This window comes from Ambystoma mexicanum, chromosome 3q (assembly GCF_040938575.1).
Source record: "Ambystoma mexicanum isolate Mex_15411 chromosome 3q, UKY_AmexF1_1, whole genome shotgun sequence".
In the NCBI taxonomy this organism is placed as follows: domain Eukaryota; kingdom Metazoa; phylum Chordata; class Amphibia; order Caudata; family Ambystomatidae; genus Ambystoma; species Ambystoma mexicanum.
This window is the reverse complement of record NC_090926.1, coordinates 533,020,819-533,041,078: the sequence shown is the minus strand read 5'-3', so window position 1 is coordinate 533,041,078 and position 20,260 is coordinate 533,020,819. Positions and strand designations below refer to the sequence as shown.

General features: G+C 45.2%; 1 protein-coding gene across 1 annotated transcript in view; it reads right to left on the bottom strand.

The window, feature by feature from the left end:
• The window catches only part of WWC1 (WW and C2 domain containing 1), a 535,977-nt gene that overhangs the window by 205,382 nt on the left and 310,335 nt on the right, over window positions 1-20,260 (bottom strand). Inside the window, exon 6 of the mRNA XM_069654296.1 lies at window positions 7,320-7,449. Within this exon, the coding sequence (XP_069510397.1) occupies window positions 7,320-7,449 (130 nt within the window). The remainder of the gene's footprint in view (window positions 1-7,319; window positions 7,450-20,260) is intronic.

Sequence of the window (20,260 nt, the reverse complement as noted above, 5' to 3'; positions counted from 1 at the left end):
TTTGAACATTAGCACACATTCAAACTGCTCAGAGGGTTATAAAAGGTGGGTGTACTTTATTGTACAACGAGGATGTCTCTCCCATCCTCTCTCCAAGCAGATGTGATTTTTCTCCAGATCAGAAATATACTTCTTTTCAACACACAATACAAATTAAAAGCATCTACAGAAGAGCTGGTCCATACACCAAAATGCTAGGGCATGAGAAGTGACTTCACCAGCCTGATACAATCACAGAAAGTGACATCACATTGCTTGTTGATGGTGACAATGTCACAGTAAGTGATGGCAAGGACTGTTGACCTGGATGGCATCAGAGGAAGCAACAGCACTCGTGTGAAATTACACAAGGCTTAAGAAATCAATGAAGCTACTATAAGAAAGATCAATATTTAGGATCCATTTATTAACTAGGAAGCTGCCTGGCTATGCCTGTGGAAAATCATGATATGCCCTTGTCAGGTGAGACCTCATTAGCAAACGGCACCTTCCATCATATGCGACCTTCCATCATATGCAAGTACAATATTGTAAGGCAAATTCTCTCCGAATTCAAAAGGAAAGACTTATCGCAAAATAAAAGTATAATGGCCCTAATTAGGACTCCGGCAGAAAACCATGGTGCTATTAGCGCCATGGTCGATGCCGTAGTCCACCATGGCGGAATGGGGAATTACCACCCCATTCCAAGGTTGGTGGGGCGGTAATTCCCCATGCCACCATGGCCCTTCCCAATTCCCATTTTTGCCCCATAGGGCATAATGGGAATGGGGAAAGCGGTAAGTACGGTACCGCAAATTGAGGTACCGTACTTACCTCGAGAGTCCCTTTGCGGGCCCCTACTTTAATGGCTGGTCTAGACCAGCCGTTAAGGTCGGGTCCCGCAAAGGGACCTAGTAGTAAGGCGTTAATGGTTTAACAGCGCTGACACCTTTTACGGCGCCGTTAAACCCTTAACGCCTGGGTCCTAATGAGGCCCAATGTATTAAAAGGGTGGTTTGGGGCATCAGAGAATCCTATATAAAAGGAGTATTAAAACATGAATTGAGTTTGGCATTTGCGTTTTTAGAGAGATTTGATCTCGGATCCAAGAAGCATTCTTGCTTCCCCCGTTCTCACAGTGCCACAAGTAAGCATTTTCCCAGTCTCCTGGTCAGTCTCTTAACCTTTCGGGGTGCTCTAGTCTGCCACACACCTATCATCGTGCTAGTCATTAGGTGACCCTGATAGTGAAGGTAATAGGCCTTCTCATTTTGGACCTTGCTCTTCTAGTCAGAGCCCACTTTGGAATCCCATTTTGACTTGGTTTAATTGAAGAGGCAGGCTAGCATTCACCTCAGGGATACACTCTACCCTTCTCTTGGACATTGCACTCCTGGCATTGTTCGATTTTCATTTCTCAATGTCTTGAACATTGTCAATTCTTTATTATCGACCACTGTGCACGTCAGACTTCCGTGAGTTTAAGTTTAGAGAATGCTGCACTTCATAGATTTTAGGATTAATACTTTCAATGACTCTTAGAAACCAGAGTACTTTATAGGCCTTCGTTTGAACCTTTGTAATGATTTGAAGATGTTGAAGTGCACTTCCTCAGCTCTGCTTTATATTCTAAGACAGAATTACCTTTCCCTTGTCTTTCGTTTCTCTGGCTTGCCCAGCACTTCAAGCTATCAAGCCTCTTTGCTGGGAACGGGGGAAATTCCCTCCTGCACCAATTGTTTAATACTTGGCTTGGGCTTTTCTCACACTTCAAATTATTGATGTAATATACATACATAATATGTCATAGGGTGTTTGAAACCACACCCTATAATCAAGGTAAAACCTATGCACCACTAATCTATATAAATGAAAATGTAAATGTTTGTTTGTTCAAAATCTTAAATCTCCGAAAGTTCTTCACCGATTGCTTTGAAATTTTGACACAACGTTGCATTGAAATAGGTGTGTGTTATTATATACCTACTATATATAGATGTCACACCTGTGACAGGTAAAAACATGCTTTTTCTGAGAAACAGCGCCATCTGTTGCACGTAAAAGCAACAGACGCTATACTAAATATTTTACAATTCCATTTCAATGTTTCCTATTTAGAATTGCTCAAACATGTGCCGAGGAAGAAGCAGAGCAAGGTGCAGCCAGACTTTAGGATGCAAGGTTGCAAGCACAGTGATCGGGTTCTGCAGCTTCAGATCTGCTTCGTTCTCAACAGAATGAACGCGACAGGCTGCCAAATGACTCTGTGCTCAGCAATCACGCCATTACAATCGCTTGCATTCCTGTACAACCCAGCTGATGATTATAGATTGAGCCGGCATGTTCTCATCGGCACTATGACTGAAGTGTGTCCTTATTGCAAGGCTCTGACATTTAATGGAGAAATTAAAGGAATGTGTTGCGCCGCCGGCAAAATTAAACTGCCTCAACTTGGAGAACCGCCTGAGACATTAAAAACTTGCCGGATATACTGCTGAATCAAAGCATTTCCTATCTAAGATCCTAAGATCAGGAAATACAACTCATGCTTCCAAATTACATCATTCGGCGCAGAAATCGTAGCAGCTCAATTCATGTCAACTTGCGTTTGCAATCACCATCAACAAAGCTCAAGGCCAATCTTTAGAATTGTGCGGTTTAGATCTAGACACGGATTGGTTCTCACATGGACAATTGAATTGTCACGTGTTCTAGAGTCGGCAAACCACCAAATCTCTATCTGCACAGACAATGGAACACCAAAAAATATTTTATAGCCACAAGCATTGTGAAATTAAACATATTAGAAACGTGCGCTTTCTCTTTTCTTTTGTTTCCATTTAACCAGACTGAGCCACAGCAATGCATGGCCCGTGACAGCTAGTGTCTAATAATTCCATTGCTAATGACTTCTGACTCGTTTGATGCATATGGCCCGAATTGCCCCAATTTTGGAAATTTGGAGTAAATGTGCCCAGAGGTTCAAACCCTGTTTAAGCCCAATTCTTAAAATGTTTCCATAGGCAAAAAAGGGCATCCTTTGAAAAGGAGTGCAAACCACTTGACAGATTTGCACCAAATGAGAAATGAATTGGGCACAAAGCAATACAGATGTGCTTTTTGGTGGTTTGGTGTAAATATGATCAGCATTATTTTAAAATTTGAAAAAGGGTGCATCACGAGTACAAAAAAAAAAGTCATATTTCTCCCACATTGCATTGCGCCATTGATTATTTTCAGAAATAAAAAACTACAATTTCTGTTGAAAGCGTCTAATGGAAAAAAATAAAAGTGCTCAAAAAGAAGAGGTTTCACATCAGGGTATGTGTGCGGAAGCTGAAAGAGGGTTAATTGGTGAGGTTTACACTTTGGGGAGGGATAGTGCGGATAGAGAGGATTATTTTACTCTAATCATTTTAGTCTGTGCGTAGAAATATCTCAAGATTACCATGGCTAGCAATATTCTCACAGTAATTTGAAGTGCGTTGCAGGAAGAAATTATGCAAACATTGGATTGAGAAAGGGGTGGAGGGAAATTTAACTTCAGGAGGAAGTGGGGGGGAAAAGAAAAGGAGGAGGGGTGCACATGAAGATTTGGGCGATGGCTTGGAAAGGTATTTCAATGTGATGGCATTTTAGTTTTCCCACGGGAATCGTGTGAGAATCCGGCACGCAAAGGATTCTCATGTGAATCAATAAGCAGAAAAAAAGAATCTTGGGATCTAATCACAGACAAATCCTGCACGAACAAATAAAGGACACAAACAGTTACATATTTATTGGAAACTGAGCCACTGTCTTATTGCTTGTGAAGTGTGTTTCCTGGTTCTTTATTACTACAGAGGGAATTGGTGCAAAGGGGCCCCTGGGCCACCACCTTTTATTCTAATTGGTGCAACTTGACCTTTGGGCCATGGTTATTTATTAATAAAGGCGACTCTGGCCACTGTAGAAGGCCAAGGGCAGTGAGCAACCGTAGTGTAAGATACAGTGTCACAAAAGAATTGAAAATTAGCAAAAAAACCTTACTTGAGAGACAATTAAAGTGAAACTATTTCTCACAACAAAACTTTGAATTTTGGGAGGTGCTGGAAGGGATTTCACCCTTAACTGTTGCGACAAATTGTTTCTCCTTGACCGTTTCTTAACTAATGTTTTTTTCACTATATATACTACACATATGCAGAATTGGCCATTTCAGCCAAGTCACCCACAGAGTAGCGCAACCCAGTAGCCATTACTGGAAGTTCACGTACAGTTCAGAGCGAAATGGGCAATGTATTGTGTGTATGCAAATTAGCTCAAAGGTCAAGTCTTTGCTACAGGAATAATTATGTCTATAGGGCAGTGCTATGTTAAACATTGCTTCAGCCAGTACTATATTGGATAAGCTTATGGTGTACAGAAGGCCCAGACAAATATTGTGATGCAATGATACATGTACAAAGGTCTAGGAGGCGGCAATTGTACCCCTTGGCTTGCGCATGTGAAAACGGTGCTATACAGCCTTAACGAAGAAGCAATAGGGTTGGACCCACAATCCATTGTGAAGGTTGATAAAGCTAGATTAAAGGATAAAGCTATTGCCCTATCCAGGAGTAAATTGGTGGAAGTGGCTGGTAGGCTAAAAACAGGCCCGGATTATCATGCATTTAAATCAGAATTTGGCCAGGAAGATTGCCTGGATCATCATAGGCAGGTGCTCTATTCATTAGCATTAGGATGGGGACATTGAATATTGCTGCCTTCACCATATGATGGAAAAATGGCAGAGATGTTCTGTCCCTTATGTAAGGGGGAAGAGACAATTGTACACTTTTTATCCTTGTGCGAGTCAATGAAACCGGTGAGAACACAGTGTTTGAAACCACTATTACATAGTGTGGGGATACGATCAGTGGTAGATGCTGTAGAATTTTGTAAAAGCACAGCTAATCCTTACACAGGTGTTAAATATTGGAAGTTATATTCATAGGGCGTGGCTATGCAGATGCAAAACTTGTACCTTACTGCAGTTGACGCATGACCTACCTAAAATGCAGTCAATCTGGGGCAGCGAATCCTTTCTCTCCCATATAAAGATGGGGCTGCGAGAGTACTGTCCCCATATAAAGGCGAGGCTGCAAATATACTCTCCCCAGTTTTATAATCTGGGATGTACGATCTCTGTATAGTGCTAGAAAGATGGCTTGCCTCCTCAATTTTTTCCCCAGTCTCACTTTTCTTCCCAACAATGATCTTCATGACTGCACCACGCCATCACATGGCATTATTAAAGGGACGTGGCTCTGCCAGCCCATTCACCTGGAATTGACACCAGGAGAAGTCTTTTTTTCTGCCGTCTTAGTCTTTTTAGGAATGGCATTTGCAACATATCAAATGCTAAGTGCAGCATCATATGCACAGGTGGAGCCATAACATGCCTAGTGCAGCTAAATATACAAGTCTAGGGTAGTGGCATGTTTTGCTAGTTAAAGATTCATATTCCAGATATAGTCATCATATAACAAGGCACAGTGTGACATGCAGAGGTGATGCCATCAAACTCAAAGAACTCGTCCAAATGCTCAAATTTGACAATTTTGAACCAGATAAAAAAGGAAAATAAAGAAAAAAATCATAGAACGGATAGGTCATCATATGAAAGAAAAGAAACAGACAGGTGCTGCCATCAAGTGGGTCCTGACAATCTGAAGTATTGATATCTTATCTCTGATAAAACTTCACAAGCCACGTACAATCATCATTCTTCACCCCTGTGCAAGCTTTACTTACCATTATAGTAGTTTTTGTGACCCTGGACAAAGATTTGCTGCTTGGCAACTACTTCAGTGGTGATTCGGAGCAGTAGAAAAGGGTAATACAGCAACATACGCAAGATACACAGTAACATGCCCGTGTTCAGCCATCATAGGTCTGGTGCAGCTCAGAGGCTTTTGAACATTTAATCTTATGCTGGATAAAAAACCCTTATGCAAGGAATAGTGAGGATATGCAAAGCATGGTCTCAACTCGGCCACATGTGGCCACAGCAGAAGCAGATTATTCCAATACAGGGCTGCAGCACAACCTTTTAGAGAAACCATGCAAGATGCAGTTCAAGCTCTCGCTTTCCCATATTTAATTACATCTATACTTGCTGCAAAGTCTTGCTGTTGGCAAGTCTTGTCTCTAATGCAGGAGTTCGCACACACACGCACGCACTTACTTCACTGGGCAATCCTGTCGAAGTGGCAGGGCCTACAGTAGTTGGATCATGTCAAGAACATGGAACAAGCCGTCCCTTTCAATGGTATTCACATTTTGGCATTTCAAGGAGCAAATCATCAGGGTCTCCATACCTGCTCGCTTTATATCGTGCAATGGTTACTGTGGGACAGTTTCCCGATGGGATGCGCAGCAGCGCTACAGCACTTGTTTGCTTGCTTATGCACAGCGTAACTGCACCACATAGACAGAAGAAGCAATTCCTATGCCAAGAGTTAAACAATTAGATAGTCTGGGTACAATGGGCACCTAGCACTTCCAACTAAAGAATGGCTCGTGGCTCCACCGTACGGCAGAGGCCACAGGAACAGAATAGAGAATTGTTCTGCACACTGTTCTATACCTGCCTAAAATCTGTGCTGAGAACTACATCAACATCCTGAATATCACTGTATTATGTCAGTGTGAAACATTCAGAATACGGCAGGTACCACTTTGGTGGTGAAACTCCATTTTAGGGAAAAATTTACAGTGGTGAAGTGGCAGGGTAAATGGTATTTAGAGGGATATACATGATTACAAAGAGAAAGGGCATTCTGGTACTATTGGCGGTGGCATTCCTACGCCGGTATTAACACAGAACTGATTTGGAATATTTGCCCTGTTGTATTATCTTCCTGTTCCTCACTTCTCTCTCATTTTTCCACTGGCCGAGATCCCTCTTCTGGATCTTTGTCTTCCTTTTTCTATGCTCTAGTGTCCCTATGTCTGGTGCTTCCCCCTTAACCACTAAGGCCATTCAGGTTCTCATTCTCCATGTAAGAAGAGTTTTTTTCTCAATTTTTCCCTCGGCTTCCAATTCCCAGAAGGCACATTTCAGTTGGCCTTGCATGGCTCCAATTATCTTTAACAGATCTGTTTTGCCCAGTATGACTTTTCCTCTTCATGTTTTATGGCAGCACCAGGATTTTCTAGGGGGAAGGGATGATATTCATGAAGGCTACAGTACTAAATGTAGCCCTCCATGCTGGAGCTGTGCCTACATTTCAGAGCCCAGTGATGACATAGGAGGTTCACACATTTGTCCTATTGGCCCAAACTGATGCATCATTTCAGTGTTTCCCGAATACCTGCATGAGTCCCCGTTTCTCCTTCTCCCCAGAGCTGATTGCTTTTTTGATTGCTTTCATTTCATTCAGAATGGTTTGCGCTTCATCGAGCTTGTATCCTCCGTGAGTGCCAGACATTTTCAGGTCGATTCTGCATGGGACAGGTAAAAGAAGCACACTTATAAATCACATAGGTAAAAATAATCACTAAAAGGCAGCTTGAAAAAAACATTAAAAATGGCTTTAAAAGTTCCCCTCATGCCTCTCCTCTCCACTGATGGCCCTGCTGGCCCTTCTGGCCAATGCAAAGGGGGTGGGGCAGAGAACATGCATACAATTAGAGGAGCTTAATCAGCAAAAGGAGTAAAGAGATACATTTTACATCATGTTTCCTATTGACTTACATCATATAGCTTTGCTCTGATTGTCTAACAGATGTTGACATTGACAGTACCCGGTATGCAGTGATTTTACTGAATGCAAAATAACCAACAACATTTTTACATTATCATACACACACATACACGTGGGGCAGGGTAAGGGGTTAAAACGGGTGGGGAGGGGGGTTGGTGTGGTATTATAGACTAAGGGAAACAGGGGGCTTGAGGTGGTGCCCCCACATTTTTCAAACAAAAAAAAACTACAAAAAATGTTGCATTCTTTTGTTCAAAATATTTCATTAATAAAGATTTCTTTATTTTTTCATTCAGTAAAATCACATGTAACCACAGCAACCATCTACAATTCTATATATCTCCTTTCACCTTACCCTCCTGCCCAGACACCACGAAACACATTGAAAAAACACTGACGACATGGAGACCAGAAGAAGGGCCTCTGACTTTTGGTATTTTCAAAGTAAACTCTTTATTAAGCATGTGTAATGAAAAACAGGGTTTAAGAAATAAAGCAAAGTATTCAAACATCAGTGACTTCAAAGTCCATCCCTGTATAAATAACGCTAACGTAAGGTGCACTTCACATATAAAGTAAAACGGTGCCCAAAATACTAAAAACCATCAATTAAACTCACCTGTCGCAACTAATCCTCAACTTAAAATGAAAGTTTTCAGAAACAAAAGTTCCCAAAAAGTGACTTGTCAGAATAGCCAAATCAAATGGTGCAATGTGGAAAATAAACTTAAAGTCCTTCCCTTTTGGAAAACTGTTGCAGGCAAAATACCTAACTTGAAGTCCTCTCCTAAATTACAAAAGTCCAGAAATTCAAAGAGGTCTTCTCCTAGGGTTTCATCAGGTAGACAGCCAACAGGGCCAATTACGTGAAGAACTCAACCCAGGACCTGTAGCGGTCTTCCAGGTGCAGGGCCTCTCAGGCGAGAGATCAGCTGGGTCCTGCGCCCTGGTTCTCCCTCTCTCGCTCCCTCCCTCCCTGCCTTCCTCCCTCCCTCCTTCCCTCCCTCTCCCAGCCTTTAGCTTCTGCCGCACTTCTACTCACACTTCTACTTCCAGAGGTCTTTTGTGCCAAACCTCCTGTTTGGGTCGGTCTCCTTCTTTCTCTATTTGACCCGGTCTTCCTCCTGGGGTTTTAGCAGTCTCTCTGGCTTCTGTCTCTTATCTCCTCTATGGGGTATTCTCTCTTCTTACTTGATGGCCCTTTTCTCTTTCCCTTTGCTTTGCTCCTCTTCTAGGTAGTTGGTGCGGCTCCTTGTTCCTTCAGCAGTTTATCTTATTTTACTTCTCTCTCACTCTCTTTGCCCCTCATGTTTTCTGAGGACCTGGATTTTTGCCCCTCTCCTCTTCAGAGGATCTTTGCTTTTGCCCCTCTTTGCTCTATTGGGGTCTTGGTTTCTCCCTCTCTTCAGTGGTCCAGTTGCTTTCCTGGTATCTCTACCAAGGTCTTAGCGAGGTTTTGTCTTCACCCCTTCCCAGGATTCTCAGGCGGGTCAGCTCTTCCACCATTTAGGCTTAGGTGATACTTCAGGGTTACCATCTTCCCTCCCCCTGGGTCAGCCAGTTTCCTCTAGGCTCCTCAGGTAGCTTCCAGAGAGGCAGTGCTCCAGGGTAGTCCAGTCTCCTTCAGGATACTGCTCCTCTTCATTCACCAGCATCTGGACAGTATTTCTGGGAACCTGTCCCTGATTGAGACAAGTTCAGAGAGCTGGTTATAATTTTATAGCCAGAACCCTCATCCTGTTGATTGTCGATTGTTGGAAATGCCCTGCTTGCAGGATTGGATGGCAGGCTGTTTCCACTCTGGCCTCCTGTGTTGGGCTCTCTTTCGTGATTGGCTAACTTGAAGTTCTGTTGTCTTAATTATGGTTGGACTCTATTATTATAGTTTCATCCTGGGACTCTTTAAAATATTATTTGTCCTGTCCTTGGGTTGAGGTTCCTATTTTATTAATTTAGGTGCCTCTATGGGGATTTGAACCTGGGTATTCCAGAGGTTCTATGGTGTTCCAAACATCCTGAACTTGTGCCGGCGATGCTAAAGGGAAAGGCTAGGGCAGTTCATCTAAGGTCCTGCAGCACCTCTCTGCCTGTGTCTTTCCTGTTGTCTCCTGCAGCACTGAGGATGCCACAGTCCTGACTCCTGGCGCTCCAATCCAAGAACACTGTAGTGTGGATTCCCCGCTGTCACTCTACATGGCGGGAGCTGCGTCATTGCTGCCCCAGTTTTCCCCGGCGTCTCAGGCATGGTCGTCACCCCTGCCAGGTAGCCAAAAGTAAAGTCTATTGTGGGAGTCGCGGCACTGCGACTCATCCCACACTATACATTATTTGCATCTACAATATTGCTAAAAAGTAGAAATACTTTACAACTCGAACTTAAATTGGATGTTTCAGGACAGTGCTCTGAATGTGGAGTGCTGTGAAGCTCTTTTGTATAACAGAACAAAACACGCATATGAGAGAGAACAGAGAAGTCCCCTCCTCGGATGTAAACATAGACCTGAATGATGAGTGCAGCAAGACTGCTGCGAGGGCCAGGATATTTAACGCTGAAAAGTAAGATGAGCTCCGCCATGTTTATTCAGACAGGGCTTCCTGTTACACTGCGGAATGTACTGGCAGTGCAGGTTTTCTCATAATCAGCTCAGCATAGGCTCTCCCGTTTCACTCACGCCACAATACAGGGGCGACGGGGCCTGGTTGATTTTGGGCGAACCTCTTCTGCCACGTCACCGTCAATTATGACAGGAAGTGCTACCTTAATATGCATGGTTGTCCCTAGCTATGCCAAGGGGTGATTATTTTCTGTGAACGCGCAAAACAGAAATGCAGTGGGGGTGGAGGGACATGGCAGAGGGATTCAGGAGGCCATGGTGCAAGTGGGAGTCCAGCCATGAGTAACATTTGCGGGCTGGCGTCCCCCTCTTTAAAACATTTTTTGTCCTCGTCAGCAATATTTTCACACACCACAGACTAATGAAATTGAGCGAGTGCCGGCTTCAATCTATTTCATGGTCGCAGGACATGCTGAAGTGTTTTCCTGTGGTCCTAAATCCTTAGTCATATCTGGACATCTGTTCTCTGTGTAACTCAAGCGCTTCGGTCTCCAAACCGGAGGAGCCGTCGGCACCGCTCGCGCACATGCACCAGTTGGCAAGGAAACAAAAGGCCCAACTGTTGTCAGGGTGAAACTATGCTGCAAAACGGGTTCGTCGACAGTCTTAGTTCTGATACAAGAACAAAAGGGAACATTCTCATTGAAACCTCATGGGAAAGAATTGTGAAAAGGTATCCGACAGGTGAGTCACCCTTGAAACATTTACAGGAACTACTCAACTGGGACTGCGCCAGCATCTAAAGAGGTGTGGTCTGAAAGGATAATGGGCTCCTGTGTGCACAATGCTTAGCAGAAAGCTCGTAAACATTACATTAATGAGTGACTTGCTCTTTTTACTTTGGCTGATAACAAACGGTCGTTTTTCCTTTCAAAACATGTTAAACTGTATATTTTTGGACTCTGGAATGTGTGCTAGATGCCATGCAGGCACTATTACATTTAACTAAGATGACAGAAGTACAGTTAAAGGGCTCGTTTAAGGTGTTTCTCTGATGAAACTGCGTGGTTCAATCCTTCATTGCCTAGACCAATTGACTTCACCAAGTAAAATAAAAACATGCTTGTTCGCATGCAGCTCTGTTTAAATATTAAGTACACATATGTATACGTGTGAGATAAAAGTACATGTTTATAAATACACAATGTAGTTTCCCATTACAGTTTTATATCTTGCACCAGTCTGGATGGCAACATGATGCTTTAAACATCCAGCTCTTGAGGAGTGCTTGCATGGGAGAAGATCAGTCTAAGGCCTAGCAGGAGTTGATTGGTTGCATGAGAGGAGAAGATCGCTCCAAAGCCTAGGGGATGGTGGGGGGAGTTGAGGGCTCGTATGAAAGGAGAAGAACGATTCTAAAGCCTAGGGTGAGTTCAGTGTTTGTATGGAGGAGAATTCTGCTCTAAAGCCTAGTGGAAGCTGGGTGCTTTCATGAGAAGGGAATATCGCTCTTAAGCACAGGGGAAGCGGATTGCTCACATTAGAGGAGAACACTGCTCCAAAGCCTAGGGGGAGTCGAGGGCACGTACGAAAGGAGAGGACTGCTCTCAAGCCTTCGGGGAGTTCAGTGCTTGTGTGGAGGAGAATTCCGTTCTCTAAAGCCTTGGGGAAGTGAAGTGGTCATATGGAGGAGAATTCCACTCTAAAAAGCTTAGGGGAAGCTGAATGCTCGCATGAGAGGAGAAGATGGCTCTAAAGACTAGGCGGTGTTCAGTGCTCGTATGAGAGGAAGAAACCGCTCCATTCAGTAATCAGATGAGGAGAATACTGTTCTAAAGCCTCGGGGAGAATTGTGGCAGCATACAGAGTGGGCAGTAGGTTCCCCTTAGCTAACAGAGTGCTTGATTTAATCCCCTATTTGGAGTGTTTTGATAAAGGAATACATATATTTATATATAATCTCAGAAACAAAAGTAGAAGGGATATTATGATTACAATGTGAAACCTAAAAAACGTTGAACATCACTAATTATGGTAAAACATGAAACCACAACTCACCCCTGCCATGTAATGGTCATAACCTCAGTAATGACATCACATATGACTTCCCCACTTCCGTTACCAGATATTTGAATTTTCGCATGTTTGAAGAATACTACACAAAGGGCTAACCCTGACACTTTTCCCCATACCTGGGTCCACAGGGGGCCTGTCCTGTAAAGACTCTTTACCGATTCGATTGTTTTACAGAGCAGTTGTTTACCCCCAAAGTGACGTAAGAGGAGACTTGATTAGACACCATACAATGCAATGAAAAACAAGAGAAAAGTTACAGGCCCAGGACAGCATCCATGGTGATGAGATGGGTGGGTGACAACAACTGGGCATGAGAGTGATCCACTCAGAAAAATGAGCTTTGGCTGAGCCGAGTATGAACATAGGGCAGCAAATCCTCAACAGTAGACCATTAAGAGAAAACATGTAGTTGCCATAAACCCTGAGGATAAACTCGCCACTCACATGATCTGAAGACTTGTGCCACTTTAACCAGATAGTCAAAGTCCCGTCAGAGCAGCCCAACCAACATAGAAAGCCCCAAGTGCAAAAGAACTGATCTTATAGTCACCCAGACAGATGTCCTTGACTGTGCCATTTGGGACATTGCAGACCACTGTCCCCTTCTCTGACAAAGTACCTTTAAACTTAATCATCAGACGCCATTCCCTCACTGTGGCAACCATCTATCAGCCACCTGGTCTGGTCTCCTCCTTCCACTCTGAGTGGGCGGACATCTCCTCTTCCCTCCTGGTCTCAACCACGCAACTCCTCCTTCAAGGATACTTTATCATCCACCTGGATGCTTCATGTCCTTCCTCCGGACTCTTTTGCATCCTCTGAGACCCTCTCACACTCTCTATCCTTCCCTCTGGCCCGACTCACTCTGCAGGGCACACGCTGAATGTTCTGATCTCTACAGACCTTCCCCTTTCTATACCTCTCACCACTCCTCTCTCACTTTCTCCTTTCCTCCCAGCTCACTCTCTCCACCCCTCAGGCTAAGCCAACTCCAGCACTGCCACCTACCTTCTCGGTTATCCAACCCATGAAGCGTGTGTCAGTTGAGGCTTCACCGCCACTTTCTCACCCTCACTCCTCCTTCGGCTGACTCACACCCTGACACAGCCCTTTCTATGCTCCACTCTGCTATATCTGATACTCTTAATGTTCTTGCCCCTGTCATGAGGATCTGCTTGAAGCCCAAAGCTAAGTGCAACTCCTGGTACGCCTCAGACCTCGTCACCCTTAAACGCAAGTGCAAGGTGGCTGAGAGGAAATGGTGTGCTTCCTGTACATCCTCTGATGAACTGGCCTGCCGCCTGCTCCAAAGGCAATACCGGCTCAAGAAGAGAGCATTCATCCAGGCCTGCATCTCTGCGGCACCCAACAATTTGGCCGAACTCTTTCAAATCTGCAAGGTCAATCCTGCTGCAATCTCTACCTCCCCAGTCCCCTCCCAAAACCTCTGCGCAGCCCTGGCCTCATATCATTTCTAAAACTCAGGATATCCTGTCCTCTCTCTCTTTCTCTCCTTCTCCTACCTCTACTCCCCTTTCTTCCTCTGGCCCTTCTGTGGGCACCTCTCCCCCCCCCTTCCCTGCCTTGCCCCTGTTCTCCCCAGACGAGGCTTCGAGCCAAGTCCGATCTATGACAGTCTCGTCAAAACAGGTTCTCCCCCGTTTCCGCTAAAACCATCAAGGACCACATTGACACCCTGGTTCCTGCTTTGGCTGACTTCTGCAACCACTCCCTCGCCAATGGAGTCTTCCCTCCCCCCCTGAAGCACTTGCTTGTGCACCCTCTTAAGAAACCCACAGCCGACCCATCCTGCCCTGCTAACTACCACCCAATCTCCATCACTCCTTTCCTGGGCAAACTCCTGGAAGAGCTGGCCATCTCTCAGTTTAATCTTCACACTGAACTGTTTGGTTGTCTCCATGACCCTCAATCTGGCTTCAGAACTGCCAGAAGCACGGAAAGTGCTCTCCTGAACATCCGTGAAGACCTGCTCTCCAACCTGGACTCCAATACCCCCTGTGTCCTCCTCTTACTTGATCTCTCTTCTGCCTTTGACACGGTCAACCATGCCATCCTGCTCAACCGTCTTCATGATAAACTGGGTATCGCCAATCAGGCCCTGGCTTGGCTGACCACTTTCCTCTCCGATCAACCCTCCCAGGTCCAACTTGGGTCCTTCCTCACCTCTCTGCCTGTGGTATTCCCCAGGGGTCTAACCTATTTCCCTGGCTGTTCAACCAATACCTGGAACTTCTTGCCCACCGCATTGTCACTCTCTGCCCCAACTTTCAGTGCTAAGTGGATGACACTCAGCTCATTTTCAGGCTCCCTTTCACCGCCTCTTCTCCTTCTCTCATCTCTGACTGTCTGTCTTAATGCCAGTAATACTGAGATTCTCCTCATCGGCACACCTGCTCCCTCCTTTCCTGTCGCTCTCTGGCCGGCCTCTCTTAGCCCTCTTCCTTCTCCCACCTGTGAGGCTAAAAACCTAGGGGTCATCTTCGACTCCACTCTCTCCTTCTCTCCTCAAATATCTGACGTCTCTAAGAAGTCATAGTACCAGCTGCACCTTCTCAGAGGTATTCTTCCTTTCCTCTCCTTCCCCAGAAGCTCACTGTCTCCGGAGCTCTGGTTCTCTCTAGGCTCAGCTACTGCAACAGCCTCTTTCTAAATCTGCCTGCTTCTACTCTCCGTCCTCTGCAACTCATCCAGAACAGGACTGCAAGACTTGTCCTTGGCCTCAATCCAAGAAATCATATCTCTCCAGGACTGAAATCTCTGCACTGGTTCCCAGTGGATGTGAGGATCAAGCTCAAAACCCTCTGCATTATCGACAAGGCCTTCTGGGGCCTCAATACCTCCAACTCTCTCTTCCAAAATATCTTCTTTCTCAAGCTCTTCGCTCATCTGCCTCCAACACTCAGTTCAACTGAACAATCTCCAGTTTCAGAAGCACCTCAAGACCTTCCTCTTTGCTTCTGCTTTCTCTCCTGCACTGGTCACCTGGCTACCCTCTGATCTCAGGACCAGGTACCTTCCCCCACCAGTTGTACACCTGCACTGCCTCCCGGGCAACCCCTGCACTTGGGGGCTGTTTCTGTAGCCCTACAGTTCCCCCAGTCTGCACTTACCCCGGCACATGCTACTAGCTGGCCGCACTTTACCTATTGTTTTTATTCATTGTATTTATTCTTACTGTTGATCCTATGTATTGCACTTCCTCCTCCCCCTCCCCCTCCCCCCTGCACTTTCCCTTCCCCCCTCCCCTGCACTTGGGCAATCTCAATGTCACTTGGCCTCTTAAGATCGTTGTCTCTGTCTTCCCTCTGTTCCCCCTACCTTGCCTCGTCGCTCCTTGAAACACTTGTGTATAGGCACGTTATAAATGCCATATCATATCAGTGCCTGTACAGACTGCGACAGGACCCCATAAGATCTGTCAAGGCAAGCCTGAAAACAGGTCTTGATGTAACCGAAGTTGGTTGCATAATAAATGGAGGCAGTGGCACCGCCCCTCGGTACCTCTTGTACCGAGGCAGCACACAACTCTGGCACTAAGAAGCTGGCTGTGACCCTAGCAGAGCAGGCAGCAGAATGGTTCAAAGAGCCAAAAGCTGGTAACCAACAGCTTGCATTAATTGAATATTACACAAGTTTCCCATCCTCCCTCACATGAACGGAGACTGCAATACTGGGCATGGCTTAGGGCCCTCGACTTAGTGATTTAGCTGGGTAAATAGTTTGATCTAGGTAATGCTCACAGGGAATGTGTCAGTACTGCACTCGGGGCATGGAATGGCTTATGAAACTGACCATTCCCACACTATGTGGAGGATCAGAAGGAGGACGCAGACGGTGTGAAGCCATGTGTACCATATACTTTATTTAACATAAGATAAGGTCTACCTTTCCCTATGTATATGGGGTGTTCCCACCCTATTTAAATAGCTAAGGTGCTCGTCAGTCAGAGTGAATGTCCAAAATAAGTCCAAATCTAACCTATCTGACCCTACCACTAGTATAACTAAGGACAGGAGAATGACTCCCTTCACCTGGGTGCTCTGTTTCTTCACAGGTTTTTTTTTCTTTTTTAAATGATATTGTTCTACTCAATAGACCATATGTAAATAGTCTCTACTTATCTTTTGGACTACGTTCTGCAGTTCTTGGGGACTGGTAGATTCCTTGTCCTCTTTCTTAGATATTATCTTTGTTCTGCTCAAGTTCCTTCTCTTTCTCTTGTAGGATCACAGTTCACCTCTTCCTGGGGTGCTCTTTCATGTGGGATAGTTATGTTTTTGACCTCACTGGTCTTGACTCCGCAAATGTCTCTTTGGTTTCTATTCTTTCTTATCTTTGGGATATTGGTTGGCCTTTCCCTTTTCCCAAGGCAATGACATTGTCCATTTCTCTCCCACTCAGTCGTTTGTCTGTTTCTCTATCACATTAATATAATTCAGACATAATAAGCTTCTAAATCTTTTCACAATAGCACTGGGATGAGTTTTGTTTAACTTATAGAGAGTTCCTTTTTAACTTTCCGGTATTACCGTATTACCTTCTGTCTTAAGGGTAACGGTGCTGCTACCTGTAGGACATTGGACTCTCTCTTGGTTTCTTGGTAGCTCTGCGGTTCACTTTCCACAACATCTGTTTCATATGTGTACCGGTCTCACCTTGTGGACAGAACTGTTGCTGTGGCTCACTTCGGGCATTGCTTCATCCCACTGGTGGTGGTGTGCGAGCCATCTGGCCACCATGATTGCAGCGTGGTCACGCCACCACCAAACTCTCGGTTCCAACTTGTTTGGATTTCCTCTGTCTTCACATGCCAGTCTCGCAGCATTTCTCAATCCATGCTGGCGCTGCTCTGGCTTCAGCAGGCTCTGCATTCTGCAACAGCTCTGCTGCCTCTCGATCTGTTATGTATGGGGGGCTACCCCTGTTATTCTCAGCTGCCAGCCCTCTCTCTGCCTCCTCTCGCTGGTTCTTTGGTTTGTCATCCCTTTCCAGCATCGGCAGTGTCCATTGGAGGGACTCTGATTTAAAGGGATATCCTCAATATCTTGTTGTCTATAATAGAGGTTCACTTTATCTTCATGAATCTGAGACCTTTCTGGTGTATTAGATAAATCCGTATAAACCATCACTTGGAGGGCATCAGGGAGTTCCTCATGGGAACAGGAGTCTCTCCCGGTGAGGTCCCACTTGCCTCGACCCCTAGGGAGGTGTTGCAGAGTGGGCTCACCTCCCTAGCCTCACATGGGGCGGCTCCCCCTTATGGAGATGGGACATATTCCCTCAATTCATTACAACTGCCATGAATATATGCTCTGTAGGCGATGTCCCATGAGGTGTGGACTACTTCCATGGCCCATATTAATCATAGCCTTTGAACCCACTGGGCCCAACCTGTGGACATACCCTGAAGGCAACACAAACCCTGAACATAATTGTGCTATTATTGTTTCCTTTCGGGTGTCAACTCCTTGGCAATCTCATCAATTAAGTCATTTGTGATGTAATGTATGAGAAACCTGAAGGTGTCTCACCCGCTGGTCCCCGGGGATCTGTCATCCAGGTGGCCAGGACACGACCATTGCTTTTGGATCCAGTTCCTTGGGGTGGACCAGTGGACCTGTGGGGGAGGATCACCTGCATGAGGTGTCCTCAGGAAGTGCAAGTGGGACAATGGAGGGTGAGACGCAGTATCCCCTTCCCTATAACACCTTTTTCCCATCCTACCAAGTAGTATATCTAGAAACTCCAGCCCCCGCCCTCCTTCCCGACACACACATATTCCCACTGACAGCTCACTGTGAAAGAAAACGGACTAAAATCCAAGCAGTATACCGGACATGTCCCAAAACAAGGGTTAGTCAGGCAATTACTGATAATTACACACAACTGACTTTAATCACACTTCCCCACATGGATAAAAGGCGCAGCACAAGAGCACACTCGGAGCAAGGTAAACACATGAGGAAGCAGCTGTTCCGAGATGGCAGTTTAATACGAGAAGAAAGACGGCAAAACCAGAAAGGGTTGCAAGGTGGGAATTGCCCTTGGCCTTTTCAGAGAAAGAAAATCACTACTTTCACGAGCCCTCGAGAATAAGAAACATGAGACCGGGAATTAAAGTGGAAGAAAGGTACATTGTGTGTCGAAGGTACCCGGGATTCTCCAGCATCGATAGCTGAGGCAGAGAGGAGCAAATGCCACCATTGTACTGTCCTTGGTGCCTACAAAAAAAGCTGCTCCACTAACATCAGCACAGCCCGTGAGTCGGGGAGACTGATAGCAGACCGGTCTGTGTTAGAGCCAAGGTTACGAGTGGCAACATTGTATAAAGAAATTTTCAAAGAACATAGTGTAAGGCGTATGTGATGAGCGACGCAAATATAATTGAATATCCAAAGAGTGACTGAACTTTTTAAATCCAAAATACTATTTACATGGTGGTCTGGCACCACATAGGTGCTCAGTCAAAGGTCTTGGTTAGGTATCCAACTGATAGTGTAAAATTGTGAACTGTGAAATTTAAGTGGTCCTGCCACAGGTCAAGCCAAACCCTGTGCACATTTGAAAGTTTTCGATAGATATACGAACTGTAATTGGTCCGACCCGGCTGAGGGAGACTAATTGTGAAAAGGGGATCTGAGCCTGGCTGAGGGGGCTCCAGCGTGAAGAGTGAATCGCCCTAGTTGAAAAGGAACATTTTCATTTGTTTGATACATCAGGCCCTCCGGATCAAGAGACTTTTGATAACTTAAGAGACTTGGGCATAGAAGGCCCTGATGCTTGTAATAGAACTGTGTCCTCGTGCCGAAGAAGCCCAAGAGTGTGCTAACCTCGAGTGAAATGCCTTGTCCCGTGCTGAAAATGCGGGGGAGGGAAGCCAACGGCCAGAACATCCTGACTTATTTTGTGAACACGTCTTTCTTTTTCATGAGCATTACCCCACACTATTTGTAACTTAGCAGTAAGGATTGGCAACAGTTTATTTTAGTATAGGCCCTTTTATTTTGAAGAGACTCCACTAGGACTGCATTATTATTATTTGATGGTCATAGCTTGCTCCCATCTGTAGATTTAGATTAGATAGGCATTTATCACACCCTTGATAAAGTTCAATTAACACCCTTGAACTGTGGTCCCTTGTGTCTGTCTTACTTTGATACCATGCCTTCCTTACAGATGTCAGAAGCGCAGGGAGGGTGGCAACTTGTGGTTATGTTGGCAAATGTAACCTGCATATTGTGGTAGGTTTTAGATACCACATTATTATAACATGCTTTACCCTAAAGTTAATCTCCGGTGAATTTGTAGGTTTTATTTATGCAGTTTATTATATACCGATAGAAGAGAACCATAGTTTACCCGAAGGTTTTCAGTCTTATTTTATGATTCTTTAATGCTATACCTTAAGCACATAGGCTCCCTTCCTGGATTGCCCACAAGACATAGCAGGTGAACCAGCTTTAGGCAAAGTGACCCTACGAAAGGGATCTGCAACTTTCGGCTCCCCAGAGGTTTTGGACTACAATTCCCATCAGCCCATTGGCAGCGTAAACAATGGTGAGTGATCATGGGGGGTTGCAGTTCAAAACATATGTAGAGCCACAGGTTGCAGACCCCTACCCTACCTGCAGTGCTGACTGATCATGGCCTGTAGCCATTTCCAATGTAATGTAAATGGGAAGGCCTTTCTCCATGTGACAGTGACTCTACTTGCAGTACCAGCAGTCCATGGCTTGCTGCATGTCTAGCAGGCATATCCTACGCGCATTGATCCTACCTGCAGGGTCACTGGATGCATAGCCTGTGGCCATTGCCCTGACATGGAGGATCTGCCGGGCATGCTCAGTGGACACTGCTCCCGAGACATGGCCAGGAAAGGAGACTATAACTGTAGTA